At 38.2% G+C, this 14,846-nt stretch overlaps 1 protein-coding gene across 40 annotated transcripts in view; it reads left to right on the forward strand.

Moving 5' to 3' along the window:
• Positions 1-11,960, forward strand: part of dlg1 (discs large 1) — a 47,026-nt gene extending 35,066 nt beyond the window's left edge. For 22 of the 40 annotated variants that reach the window (XM_033385304.1, XM_033385306.1, XM_033385301.1 and 19 more), the window contains 11 exons: positions 56-143; positions 221-434; positions 516-929; positions 1,511-1,613; positions 2,819-2,893; positions 4,233-4,277; positions 6,855-6,935; positions 10,535-10,684; positions 10,750-11,032; positions 11,098-11,189; positions 11,247-11,960. In XM_033385304.1, the coding sequence (XP_033241195.1) occupies positions 56-143; positions 221-434; positions 516-929; positions 1,511-1,613; positions 2,819-2,893; positions 4,233-4,277; positions 6,855-6,935; positions 10,535-10,684; positions 10,750-11,032; positions 11,098-11,189; positions 11,247-11,353 (1,652 nt within the window). In that variant the 3' untranslated portion in view covers positions 11,354-11,960. The remainder of the gene's footprint in view (positions 1-55; positions 144-220; positions 435-515; positions 930-1,510; positions 1,614-2,818; positions 2,894-4,232; positions 4,278-6,854; positions 6,936-10,534; positions 10,685-10,749; positions 11,033-11,097; positions 11,190-11,246) is intronic. The other 18 variants (XM_033385322.1, XM_033385326.1, XM_033385294.1 and 15 more) reach the window with 7 other exon arrangements.
• Positions 11,961-14,846: the final 2,886 nt, after the last annotated feature.

Consider the following 14,846-nt stretch of genomic DNA (forward strand, 5'->3'; position numbering starts at 1 on the left):
TGGCATCAACCGATAATCGAAAATCAATCCCAAAACCAATCCAATCCCATCTTAGAGCCCGGCTCGAGATATGCATCCACGAATGTCCTGGCCGCTGTCCCGCCTGGCACACCGCGCGCCGTCAGCACCGAGGATATAACCAGGTGAGCCAACCCCTACCCTTCGGCTCCCCCCTAATACGATTTTAATCTTTGATTTGCTTTGTTTTCCTACTCCACAGAGAACCGCGCACCATCACCATACAGAAGGGCCCACAGGGACTCGGCTTCAACATTGTTGGCGGCGAGGATGGCCAAGGGATCTATGTGTCGTTTATACTGGCCGGCGGACCAGCGGATCTGGGCTCTGAGCTGAAGCGCGGCGATCAGCTGCTCAGCGTTAACAATGCCAATCTGACGCATGCCACGCACGAGGAGGCCGCTCAGGCGCTTAAAGTGAGTTCCTCCGGTGCACTCCCCACCACGAAATGCTTCTAAATTCGATCTCTATCTCTCTCTCTCTTTTCGCTGTGGCAGACATCTGGCGGCGTTGTCACCTTGGTGGCACAGTACCGACCCGAGGAATATAATCGTTTTGAGGCTCGCATTCAGGAGCTGAAACAGCAGGCCGCCCTCGGGGCTGGGGGCTCTGGAACCTTGCTGCGGACCACACAGAAGCGTTCGCTATATGTTCGGGCCCTGTTCGATTACGATCCGAATCGAGACGATGGACTGCCGTCGCGGGGACTGCCCTTCAAGCATGGCGACATCTTGCACGTGACGAACGCCTCCGACGATGAGTGGTGGCAGGCGCGACGTGTCTTGGGCGACAACGAGGACGAGCAAATCGGTATTGTGCCATCGAAGAGGCGCTGGGAGCGCAAAATGCGGGCACGGGATCGTAGCGTCAAGTTCCAGGGACATGCGGCGGCCAATAATAATCTAGACAAGGTGAGGAACAACAAACAAAAACCATCCAAGGGACGACAGTGCGTTGCAAAACTATAGTTTGAAAGTAGTAGCTGAGAATCGTACAAATCAGAGCTCTGGAGGACTGGTTAAGAGGCTATAAATCCCAGAGAAGGATGGATCTACACTTCAGATATTTCTATGATTTTAATTGAATGGAAAAAATATGTTTCCTGATAGCTTCTATGCCAAAATTGTACTCGTAGATGAGAGCGAGCAGGTTAAAGGTCTCTACCTATCACATTTAGGTGTCTTCTAACCAAAATCCACAATTTATGGGTTGTCTATTCAACGATTTGCTGAAATCGCATCTTAAAAACTGTCTAAAGTGAAATTATGGTAGATATTCGAATGATCCAAGATGATTGTTGCATGAAGAGAATAGAATCGAGAATCGATTCGAATAGTCTTGAATAGTCTCGAATATCTCGAATGGTATTCGAAAAGCACATTCGGTGGGCCCCTACCAATTTCGATAGTAAAACGTAGAGTTCTTGTAACGCACTGCCCATCCATTTAAAGATCCCTAACTAAAGCACGTATTATTCTTGGTTCTTTTGCAGCAATCGACATTGGATCGAAAGAAAAAGAATTTCACATTCTCGCGCAAATTTCCGTTTATGAAGAGTCGCGATGAAAAGAATGAAGATGGCAGCGACCAAGAGCGTAAGTAGACAATCGAACCGGGGAACAAACCAACCAACCAAAAGGGGAAGCCAGCCAACAGCCAGACAGCCGGACAGTCAGCTATGCCCGTCTGTCTCTCATCTTCCTCCATCCGTCTCTCTGTCTGTCTCTCTCTATCTCTCGCCCGTTAATCTCCGGAGACGACACTGCAGTAAATACTCGGAGAAGATACTCTGCTACTCGCGTAGTCTATAACTAAACTCAATCGAAGAAGGATATCGTTTTACTAGTTAATTGTTGTTTAAAATTAAGGCTTAACAAGATCCCTCTCTCTTTTACTCTGTCGCTCTGTCTCCTAGTCTATCTCTCTCTCTCACTCTGCCACCCTCTCTCTCTCTCTCTCTCTCTCTCTCTATTGAAACATTGAGTGTGTGCCTTTGTATGTGTGCTTCTGTGGGCTTGTCTGTATGCGTGGTTGTAAGGTATGTGCGTGTTTCTGTGTGTGTGTGTCTGGAGAAGAGTATTTTTGTTGTACTTGTTGGGCGTGCAGAATCTTCTGTGAAAGCACCGCCAAAAAAAGCAAAGAAAACATGCACAATTCTCAGTTTTTTCTGGAACACTGTAGCCCCAAAAAAACCCATTTTTTTGGGGCTAAAGTGCTTTATATTCTAATATTTTTTTTATATATTTTTTCGTGATTATTCCGGTTTCCTCCGTTTCTTCGTTTTTCTATTTTAGCCACAAAAATGTCAGCCTTTGTGGATGTAAAATTATTGTTAAATTTTTTGTATGTAAATATTTTTTGTTGGCTAAAGTATTCCATATCATAGTATACCATATTCTATCCTTATTTTGTATTTATTTTTAAATTTAAATATTGTTTCCCTTCGGTTAACGTTCTGTTGTTCCATGAATGTGTTTCGTTAATCATTTTACATCATTTATGTTTATGTTTCTGTTTATTTTCATATTATTTTTACATGTTTTTACACCCGTTCCGAACCGGTACCAAACCATTCAAAAACTGTGATGTGACGATGTCCAATGTGTACACTGCTCATACAATCTACAAATCTACATACCATCCCTGTGGCCCGTCCTTGGATGAACAACCGATCGATGATGGACCAACACCACACACACACACACACACGCACACGTTTACCTTTACACACACATTGTTATCCGTGAACCGAACAAACCCCTGCCGAATCCCTACTGAAACTACCACGATCTGTGGGCAGTCAATGGAGTTGTGAGCAGCACCAGCGAGATAGACATAAATAGTGTCAACAACAATCAGGCGAACGAACCGCAACGTAAGTGCCTCCAAACATAAACGCATCCAGATCCTTCGCTTGGATAGCGGATACTAACAACATGCCACATGAATATATTTATCTGTTAGCACCAGAATACTCGTATCATGTACAAAAACTAAAGGGTCTTTCGGTTCTTCTCCCTGTCCCACTCTCAATCGGTCTAGTGTTGGTAAACACAAACACAAAAACACACACACACACATCTGCACTTTGTATGGAATAAGCTATGGGCTATATATTAACCGTTAGATAGTTTTGTTCAAGTACTATCATGGGAGATCATGGAACATCGATTTGTACATCTACTTATAAGTATTAGTCTTTGGGCGCTAAGCTACTCTGTAATTCTGAACCCCCAAAGAGTGTGTCCTTCAGCGGCAGAGTTGCACTCACACACATACACCCACACATATTACACATTACATTGTACATCCTATCCTATCAGATATATGTATGAATCATTTGGCGAAAAAACATCATCAAAACGAACATTTTCGGTTAATTTAAAATGCTTTCTCTCTCCTGCTGCCTAAACACTCTGAAACGTACTACTTTTTGCTGTTCTCTCTACACTACTCGTACTTATACACCCTACTCTGTGTGTGTTCCCACTCCCAATCAATGTTCCGGCCGCCTTCATAAATTTTCTCGTACACCAATGCTTCGGCTACAACGCGACCCTCAATCGAACCTCTCATCGCGTTCTATACAATATCAATACCGTAAAAAACAATAGAAGACGAACCTTAGGGATCCGCAATGGTTCTTTAAACAGCACATCACATGTTCATCAGAGTTCATCAGAGAACCATCAATGGATGGATGGGTTCTTCCATTCCATTCTTCCATATGTATTCCGCTGAACCCCCCGAATGATGATCAAAACCATCTTGGGTTTTCCATTGTGAAGAAATGATTCTTCCAGAAGTCTAGATAGTTCTTCTCCAGCAGCACCACATATGCATGTGTATCAATGCAAGGAGAACCATTTAGAGGCGGGATGGATACTCCTATGTCGTGTGTCCCCAGATGGTCATTTTCCTTCCCTATTCGTAGTACATCAAGTGTACATCTACATCAAGTGCAACTAGAACCATTCGGGGTACAATCATTTAAAACCAACAACAAAACTTAAAAAAATAAAAGATATACAATATACTATAATTATTAATAATCGTATCGTATCGAAATGAAACGATCTCCACTGCCACTTCTGTTTTAATCTGACCAAAACATTCTCTTTTTTCTCTCTCTCTCTCTCTCTAACTCTAACTCTCTCACTCTGTTTCTCCTCTCTTTTTGGTTTCTCCTCTGTTTTTTCTCTTCATTTTTCTAGCTTTTATGCTTTGCTACACACAAGACGATGCCAATGCTGAAGGAGGTATGTACTCGATAGAAGAATATATACATATATACTACAAATACTACTTATATCTGCTGCTATATACATATAATTACATTCATATACTACTATATAAATCTGAGAATATCCACATGAACATACAATATACATATACATGTACATCTACTCGTACATAGATACATACATGAAAATAACATCAATTTTACATTTGACATCTACTCTACATACTCTCGTACACATGTAGAACCTATATATCTGCGTATATCTACATACACATCTACACACGTGCATATTACGTACATGCATACATCATACATACATATTAGTACGTATTAGTTTTTGCTAAAGGTCTTTCGTTTTTACTTCACACACACACACATACATAACACATACAGTCATCTGTACATCACCATGTCTACATATTAATTGGTACATTACATTTTCCCCATTATAAATATCCCCTCATCCACGCCATCCTTCATCTTTACATCTGAATACCGTTTTGTGTTCCGTGTTTATTTGTGACATACATTACGTACATTATACATCTTCGTACTATATTATTCTTAAATGTTTTCTGTGTATATGTACACCTGTATATTATACATACATATAACATATTTTTGGGACAACAACAAACCCTTTATGGCTATAGTTCCTTAATTGCGATGTACATCGTCAGTGTTTCGTCAGGTGCACGGCCAAATCAGTTACATTTTGCTGGTGCTGATGAGCATTGATGAAACTTTAAAGATATTTTGATGTACATACATCATTAGGTATTAATCTACCTCTTCGGAATGTGCAGTAGCAATCGTAGACGTATACAAAATGTACATCACGAAGGACATCGTTATTAAGGCACTATTTTCATACCAGATACATGCAGGGCTTGACAAACACACATTTTTGGGTTTTTCCGATTCGTATCTGTTTGATTTTGAGCATACACATACATCCATTCGGACATCTAAACATACCGATAAACGATACCAAATGCTAATAATCTATCGCATCAACATTTCGATATACGTTGTTATTTATCGTGTTATGTATCCGTATGTTTATCAACGTCGTGCTTCAATGTTTCCACACGATCGACTCGACTTGACTTGATGTATGGATGATAGATAACTCTAAATAAATTAATCGATTCATTAAAATGTACATACATACATACATACCGAACATACATATACATATACCACACCATATATGTATACAATATGTATAGCTTGAATGGAATACAACATCCGTATGTATCGTATCTGTATGTGAATGTACGCCTCTAGCGTATGTCTGTGTGTCTACATAAATACTGAGCATAGAAAATCATCTAGAATATTGATCGGAATGATGAATTATGCTAATGATTACGATTACGATCTATATCTATGTACGCATACACACATACAACATCTCCAAACGACAAACCACCGATGAAGAAGATCCAGAAGGTGTTCACGTTGTTTTTTCGATTTGCAAGTTTGTTTTTTTTTCGTGTTACAGTCAGATCTCGATCTCTACAATCTCTCGCTTACTCTCTCTCTCCTCAACATTTTACTTATACCACATTTGAATACGCAAAACACATCTCTTCTCGTCAACAATAAACAAAAAAAAAAAGAGAAACATTTACTATAAAATCAGACAAGCCAGACACCAAAATCCACGCACTACTCACGCACTCAGACAGTAAAAGACTTGAAAATACTACATATAATCGATTCGATTTGTTGTTAATCTTTGGTATTTTTGTTCTTCTTTTTCTTTTTGATACTTCTTTTAACCAAACAACCAACCAACCAATCAACCAAACCCCTGTGTCTGTGCGAAACTACTTCTGAACTACTTCTTGTGTTTCCCACTACTGCAACTACTACTACTTCTACTTCTACTTCTACTACTACTACTATTTCTACTACTATCCTCAAAACAACTGTTTCGTCTACGAATCAATCTACTACTACTACTACTATTACTACTACTACTATATCTACTACTGTTGCTACTGTGGTGTGTGCGTCATCGAATCTAAACGTTCGTTTCACGTGTCCTACTCTGTCTCTCTCTCGCTCGCTATATCTGAATCCGTCTATATCTCTATCTATATATATATTTATATATATATAATATATATATATGATCTATCTGGAACAACAAACAAAACCAACAACCAAACAATATTTGATTTCGTTACAATCTTTGTTTTTGAATTCACGAAAATTCCTACTGATCTAAAACATACACCATACATATATCTATATATCTTCTAAATATATATTGATCTCTACAACAAATGAACAACCAACCAATCTACCAACCAACCAACCAATCAACCAACAAACAAACAACAAACTAAACCAATCAACAATCCAAAATGACAACTCATATATAAATATATATATATATACACATATATTTGTATACCACCATGCGCTCCGCTCCGATCCTCGCTCCTCGATCCTCGCTCCTTCGATCGATAATACTGCAATCAACAACAAAAATTCGACTACTACTAAATTCTTCTGTATATCTGTGTATCAACCAACCCCTCTCGTACATCGTACATCACAAATACGAACGAAACGTCAGGCGAGATTATCTACAGAGTGGAGTTACCCGATATGGAGCAGATAACTCTGATCTACTTGGAGAATAGCGATGCTGACTATCGTAAGTCGAGCAACTGAAAAAAAAACAAAAAACAAAAACCAAAAACAACCAAAAAACAAAATCAACCAAAACCAACAGCAAAATATATACTACTATATTAAAAAAAAGAAAAACCAACAAATATATAATTTTTTTTTTTTAAACAATAACAAACTTTAAAAAAAAAACTAGTAAACAATTTTTTTTTTATTTCTGTAAAACCAAAAAAAAAAAAAGAAAAAGAATGAAATTGAAATATATATATAATTTTTTTTTTAGTTCCGAATACAAAGAAATCCAAAATTTTTGCAAGATCTACTATATTCCTATTCTTCTGGTTATGTTTTTGTTCTTCTTTTTTTTTCGTTCCTTCTTTGAGTTTTGCCTATCTCTTGCTTTGTCTCTCACTCTCATGCTGTCTTACTCTCTCGCTCTCGCTCTTCCTCTTGCTCTCTCTCTCTCTCTCTGTCTTTCCGTCTCTCTGTCTCTTTGTCCACTTAATATACCCATCTCCATCGTATAACACTTAGAGAAGAACATTTCTAGAGTCTGCCAGATTTTCATAGGATAACATTTTCAAATGGGGTCTTAAATATTTGGAATCCAAAGTGTTTGGCGGGTTTGCTATACAAAATTGAAGAGCAGCAGTACTTACTACTTACTACTCTTTCCTTATAGATCATCTGTAGAACTCCCTGCTTATGCTTACGTTCTCCCCACTTTCTGAGAGCTCATGTTCCTCAATTCGTTTTAGTCCTGGAATAGGAATCTCTTTTTTTCTTTATCTTTTCCTAGAACTTGAAAGAACAGTCCTCATAGTTTTATATTGTTTTTTTTTTTAGAATTTTGTCCAGTGTTGAATAATTCCATAGCATCGAATGACGCGTTCAGTTCGTAGCAAATTAGTTATGTGATCCTTCACCCCTGGAACACTCCAAACACTCCAAACACACCCACACCCACACCCATAGCCACAGCCACACCCTTGAGCACACACCTTGTATCGTTGCCCTGCCCGACCAATCAAAAGCAAATCAATTGAATGAATTGAAAGCACACTTGAGTAGTAACTTTTTGGCGTTTTCTGCATTCTGTTTGTGTTCTGCCGCAGTAGACGTTGCTTTGATTTTGATCCCCACATCACCTTTACATCAGTATTGTTGCTCGTGTCTCGTGTTGCATGATGTTCTCCTCACCGAACAACGATCATTTTGGTTTTTGATTTGATGAGCCCCGCCCCAAGAACCTCCAGGAACCGAATAGAACATAGTACTCTTCTACAAACAACAAAAGCTCTTTCCGATACGATATGTGCCCCTACCTCGAACTCTCAAATGTATTCTCCGTGTGGGTGGGGTGGGGGAGAGAGCCTTAGCTCCTGAAAACTGATATCTAAATCTGAAATAAACGAATTGTATGCATTGTGTGAGCAAAACAAGTCTTATTTTTGCAAATGTCTTCTCTCAAGAGGGGGCGGATCCTAGCCCGTTCTAGTCCTTGTATATTTTGCAAAAAAGAAAATCGTAAGTCCATCGGCGAAACGAGCCTCAACAGAACAGAACCGCGTGTGAACCAACACAGTGAGTAAATGAAAAAAAAACACTCCCCGTACCTTCCAATTCGTTAAACTATCTCATGGTAAAACCCCACGAAACGGGGGTTCAATTGTGTGTTTTTCCCTTCGAGAACGAAACATCCCCCGAGAGGAAACTCTCACCTAAGCTAATCCTCAGATCAGATAATTATCAGATATTTATTATATTTTATACATCAAAAAACCAAAAAACACACCCAAAAATAAATACACACACTCCACAAACACACACACACACACATTATGTTTGTGTCGTAAGTATGCATTTGTGTGTGCCATGTATGTAAACATCATGATGTCATGTAGTGTGTATGTAGTATGTAACTTGTGTAAATGTAATCATACATCAAGTGTGTGTCCTTCCCCCATACAATACTCGAACGTAGTTGATTTCCCCCGTAGATCGATCGCCCTTCCCCATATCGTAACTATAAATAGAATGTATAACGTATGTATGTTCATTATATATACATATATCCGTACATCAGTGTGTTGAAGTAAACATTTTTTGCATTTGTCACGATTATTGCATTTACATTTAGATTTTCCGGTTTTAATTTCGATTTCTATAGTAAATATTCTATATATACTGCATATTTTCTTAAGCCCCTTTCCACCCCACCCCCTGCCACACAGTTTAGGAGTGCCCCGTGCCCCGTGCCCCGTGCCCTTTGTCCCTTGCCACCCATGCCTCATTTGAATATCAAACGTACATCATTAACGTAGTATAACATTTCATTTGCTCAATTTCTTGAGTTTGCCCCCATCCCCGGCTAGCTGTACAGTAGATGTTCGCTAATTGGAAACTGTTTAACCAAAACTAAAGCTAAAGATGATAGGCGATGGTGGGTTTACGTACATATGTAGTATCTGTGTACATTGATGCTTGAGACGCACAAACGAATGCTCCAATAAAGGAAGCCTAAGAATTAAAAAAAAACAGCAACATACATGTCGTGTGCATGAGTGATGAAAGTACTGAAGCATTGGCGCAAAAAGACATACATTTTGTGTATAAAAAAAAGGTATCAGGAAAACGGAAAAAGTTTTGATAGGCGTACATAAATAATTAGTCAGATCTATATATTTTTTTTGAAATTAATATCTTAAAATAACGTTACAAGGAAATCCAAAGAACACGGTATTCAAAAGTGTTGAAGGGATATTGAAGGGGGTAAGGTCCGAAAAAAGGTATTCTATTTAGTTGTGGCATAGAACACAAAAAGTTTCAAGTCGAACTTAGTTTGACCTGCAGAAAGGTACGTGGAAATGACCTCAAAGTGCGGTTAGGTCTAGGCGCAAAAGTTCGAAATAGATAGAAGGATAGAAGTAGAGATTAGGATGAACCGATGGGACTACGTTATAGGACTATTAGAAGCGAGAGTTTTGCTTAATTATTTCGAATTCTATTAGCGAAACCCCTAAGAGAAATAGATTTCTATAAGGATTACTGACAGGTATGGGTTTTTTAAATTAAATTTTCCAATCAGCGAAACGAATACTGTACTCAAATTTGTTATGATTTGCTAATTGATTTTGAGATTAAAGATTAAACGATTAAAGAACTCCTGTCGTAAATGTGGACAGCTTATAAGATTCTGTTTAGAGATATTTGTACTATACAAGACATTGTCTCCTCTACTCCCCCCGATAATCCGTAGAGACAAGAATGAGCACAACCCCAATATATGACATTATTCTGTACCCATCTATCTATCTAACTCTTTATCCCAAGCTATCTATCGATCTATCCCATCTCTTTTCGTATGTATTCCCCGATTAAAACATTAAAAAAAAAAAACAAAGAAAGAAGTAAATTCTGTTGATTTGTAGATTCCCAAACCAAAATCCAACGCCCCCAAAGCCCAAGCCCAAACTATACCCGATTCCCATTCCCATTTCCCCACTGATGCCCAGATCCAATCCCAAATCCAAAAAATTCATGTAGAACACTTTGTTGATGATTTAGCAACACGTGCACGGCAAAAAACGTCCCCTAATTCGAATGTTTTGCCATGCTTTGCAGCCTCCGAGGAGAATGTACTGTCGTACGAGGCCGTGCAGCGTTTGTCCATCAACTATACGCGTCCCGTCATCATACTGGGACCCCTGAAGGATCGCATCAACGATGACCTAATATCTGAATATCCCGAGAAGTTTGGATCTTGTGTGCCACGTAAGTTCAGAGATCCTCCCCCCCTGTAATCCCTCAAACTAAAGTAAGATCTGATCTGATTACAGACACCACGCGGCCCAAACGCGAATATGAGGTGGATGGTCGTGACTATCACTTTGTCTCCTCACGTGAACAAATGGAGCGCGACATTCAGAACCACCTGTTCATCGAGGCGGGCCAGTACAATGATAATCTGTATGGCACCTCGGTGGCCAGTGTGCGCGAGGTGGCAGAGAAGGGCAAACACTGCATCCTGGACGTGTCGGGGAATGCCATCAAGCGTCTGCAGGTGGCCCAGCTCTATCCGGTAGCCGTTTTCATTAAACCCAAATCGGTGGACTCTGTGATGTGAGTAACTCAATTGAATCTATATAGATCTGCTGATAATTCTAAATCCATTCGAAACCTTTCAGGGAGATGAATCGTCGCATGACCGAAGAACAGGCCAAGAAGACTTATGAGCGTGCGATTAAAATGGAGCAGGAGTTTGGCGAATACTTTACGGGTAAGTGGGCGCAACATTCGAAAGAAGTATCAGTGTATCAGAAGTATCAATTTTCAGGCGTTGTCCAAGGCGACACCATTGAGGAGATATATAGCAAAGTGAAGTCAATGATTTGGTCTCAGTCGGGACCAACTATTTGGGTACCTTCCAAGGAATCTCTATGACCAACAGCCACAACAACATGGACACTGCCGCCTCGAGTCCGTTGTCGACCAGTCTCGAGAACAACAAATACAGCAACAACAAATCAACCGCAACAGAAAACGCCGCACTGATGATGATGCATCACAAAATAATTAACAAAAACAAATGACGAGTACACAAAACAGGACACACGACGACCATTACACTTGACGATTGACTTAAGAACAAAACAAACAAAATTGACGCAGCCGCAGCAGCCAACTTAATGTAGCAAAAAAAAATTGTCCAAAAAATGTATTTGGATGGTAGATAGATGTACGCCGCTTAGTGGAACGTACATATGTTTAAGTGGAGGAGGAACATCAGAGCAAAGCATTTGGCATCGTGTAGCGAGAAGGAGAGAACAGAGCAGAGCAAATCAAAGCAAAGCAGATCAGAGCAGTGCAGTGCAGTGCAGAGCAGAGCAGAGCAGACAGCACAGTGACGACAGGCCCCATGGACGGACGGATTATAGATGATGATGATGTTTAACTGAAGCGGACAAAGGTGTATAGTTTTTAGTTAGAACAAAGTTTGGAGAAAGGATAAGGAGAAACAAAGCGAAATATAATATATACACACACACACACTTATATATTAAGATCTGATTATGATGGCATAAAGCAGAGAACAGAGAGCAGATGAATAGCAAGAGGGCAAGAGAGAGCATTGGCAGGAGGCAAAAGGCGGAAGGCAGATGCAGAAATCGATAAGCAAATGCTTAGAAACGTTCGTTAAGCGCTAGAATGTTGTTTGTTTTATGTTGATGTTTATATACGAGAGCCAAGAGTTATAGCGAGTTAGTTATGTTGAAGAATAATGTGTTTTTTGATATATATATATATATATATATATATATATATATAGGGATATATATATATATATATATATATATATATATATATATATATATATATATATATATATAGGGATATATATATATATATATATATATATATATATATATATAAATACATATATATACATATACATATGTACATGCATGTGCAGCACATACATATGTACGGCACCCATGATTACGATTATGCAATGAAATGTATAATTGTATAAGTTTAAGTACGACAGTGTTTAATAGCTGACGGTAGGGGGTTGATTGACAATGATTCAAAGTAGCCTGTAGATTTGTACAGATCTGGAACCCACATCTGGATACACACACGTACGTCTACACGGTTGCGCTTACAGTTACAGTTATACGATTACGGTTACGATCACGGTTACACGATAACCGTTGTCGGACACTGACGTTAACGATAACTATTTACGATTAACGATTTACGACTATGATACGGATGAATATGAATATGAATATGATGAAAGGATGAAACACGTTGGTGCATTTGTTGTTAGATGTATGTAATTTTTCCCACTCGCCTTTGCCTACAAGCAACACAAAAAACAAAAACACTATATAAACGAAAAGAAGAAACAAAACAAAACAAAATAAAAATCAATAAAAGATCTGCGTATAAATACAAAATACAAAAGAATGAAAACAGGAAACTAAAAAACACTAGTTTCTCATATACATACAATACATATATAGAACCCATGTTCATTCACACACAAACACACCCACATACTACTATATGCTATATGTGTATGTGTATATCTGTAACATTTAACAAATAGTCCGCAATCCTTTGAAACGCGTCTACAAAGTCATTTTACTATATATACACGCCCCACACAAACACCCACAGCCACACAAAAAAGAAAAACTACGGAGGTAAAGGCTCCCTTCCTCGAAGGAGACAATGAGGAGATTGAAAAGTGTGAAGAGAAGGAAAAGCAATTTGTTGTCGCGTTGATTTGAATATAAATATATTGTATATTTAACAATCTATAAAACAAATATAGTATATATAAAACACAAACACACACACACAAAGGATACATGGATTACCGTTGCGGTCTAATTTTATACACACACACACACACACACACAATACACAAAGGTTTAATGGAAAAGGAAGCCGCGTATTAAGGGGACAAAAGCAGTAAATTTGGAGGAGCCGCCGATGGATGGAACTCAAATTAGATATCTATATATTTGCTGATTAATTTATATAAATCAATTTACGAATTATAGCCAACGCACACACACACATACACACACACACACACAACACATACAATACATACATACATACAATTAAATGAAATTGCTACCGAAATTTGTTCAAGAAAAAAAAAAGAAGAAAATTTAGCTAAATTCAACGTTGAGTGTTAAATACTATTATTCGAAATATTGAATATGGAATATGAATATGCATATAAAAACGAATTATTTTTTTTTTTTATAAATATTATTACTTTATTATTATCTTGTCCGAATTTCTCTTATCCTCTTAATCTTTAATGAATATTTTTTGTGGTTTTTTTTTCGTGTATGTTTTGTCAATTTTTTGTAAATTTCGAAATTTCGAATCGACGACGTCACAAGCAGCAGCAGCAACAACTATAGTCGGATATTATTTTAAATATATATACATACATACCAACATACATACATACTAATTAATACACAAGAATGGAAATTCATTATAATTTTTTTATATTTAACAAACCTACAAAAACATAACAGAGCGACAAGAGAATGAGGAAGGAAGAGGGAGTAAGATATGATGATAATTTCAAATCTACAAAGAAACAAAAAAGAAAAACAAGCAACATCCCCCTAAAAAAAAAAACAAAACAAAACAAAAGAAAACCGAAGATGAGAAGAGAACCTTATATGTAATAAACAAAATAAAAATTCAAACAAATGAAAACTTCTTAATCAATCACACAAACACACACACACTGACACGCACAGATACGAGAGAAAACAAAAGATATGTAAGTTAGATAAAAGATAAACCGCTTGACAGGGTGGCAGCTACATCCGTACATACTAGTTTTAGTAAGTAACTTTCGTTTGCTCTAAACCTCGGCGCTCAAAATATAATACTCTTCGTAGCAGGAGTGTTGGCCGCACACTCGCGTGAACAAATTCCTAGCTTAACAATCTGTAATTGAAACAATTCTTCTGACTGCAGAGATCCCTACATACTACTAATACTACTACTATATATAGAGCCTGAAGCCCGGAATCACTTTTCGACCTAGCCTTAGAATCGTATGCAAGAATTTTACTAGCAAAAATCCAAAACCAAAAAAACAAAAACAAAACCTATCAGCTAAATAAGGACTAAGCTTAGGGCAGAGAGCTGCTAAAAAAAACAAAGGATTTTCTTTATCAATTTACAAAAAAAAAAAACATTACTTATGTGCACACAACACCCACACACGCCACACGCACACGCATACGCGCATACGCATACGTGCACGTGCATGCATAGGAAAGCGTTTCATCAAAATTGTGCCTTTTCTTTTCGTTGTTGTTATCGAATATCGATCAAAATATACATACATAGTACATACATGCATATACATACATATATGGGTACC

Source organism: Drosophila pseudoobscura, chromosome X (genome assembly GCF_009870125.1).
Source record: "Drosophila pseudoobscura strain MV-25-SWS-2005 chromosome X, UCI_Dpse_MV25, whole genome shotgun sequence".
Classification (NCBI taxonomy): domain Eukaryota; kingdom Metazoa; phylum Arthropoda; class Insecta; order Diptera; family Drosophilidae; genus Drosophila; species Drosophila pseudoobscura.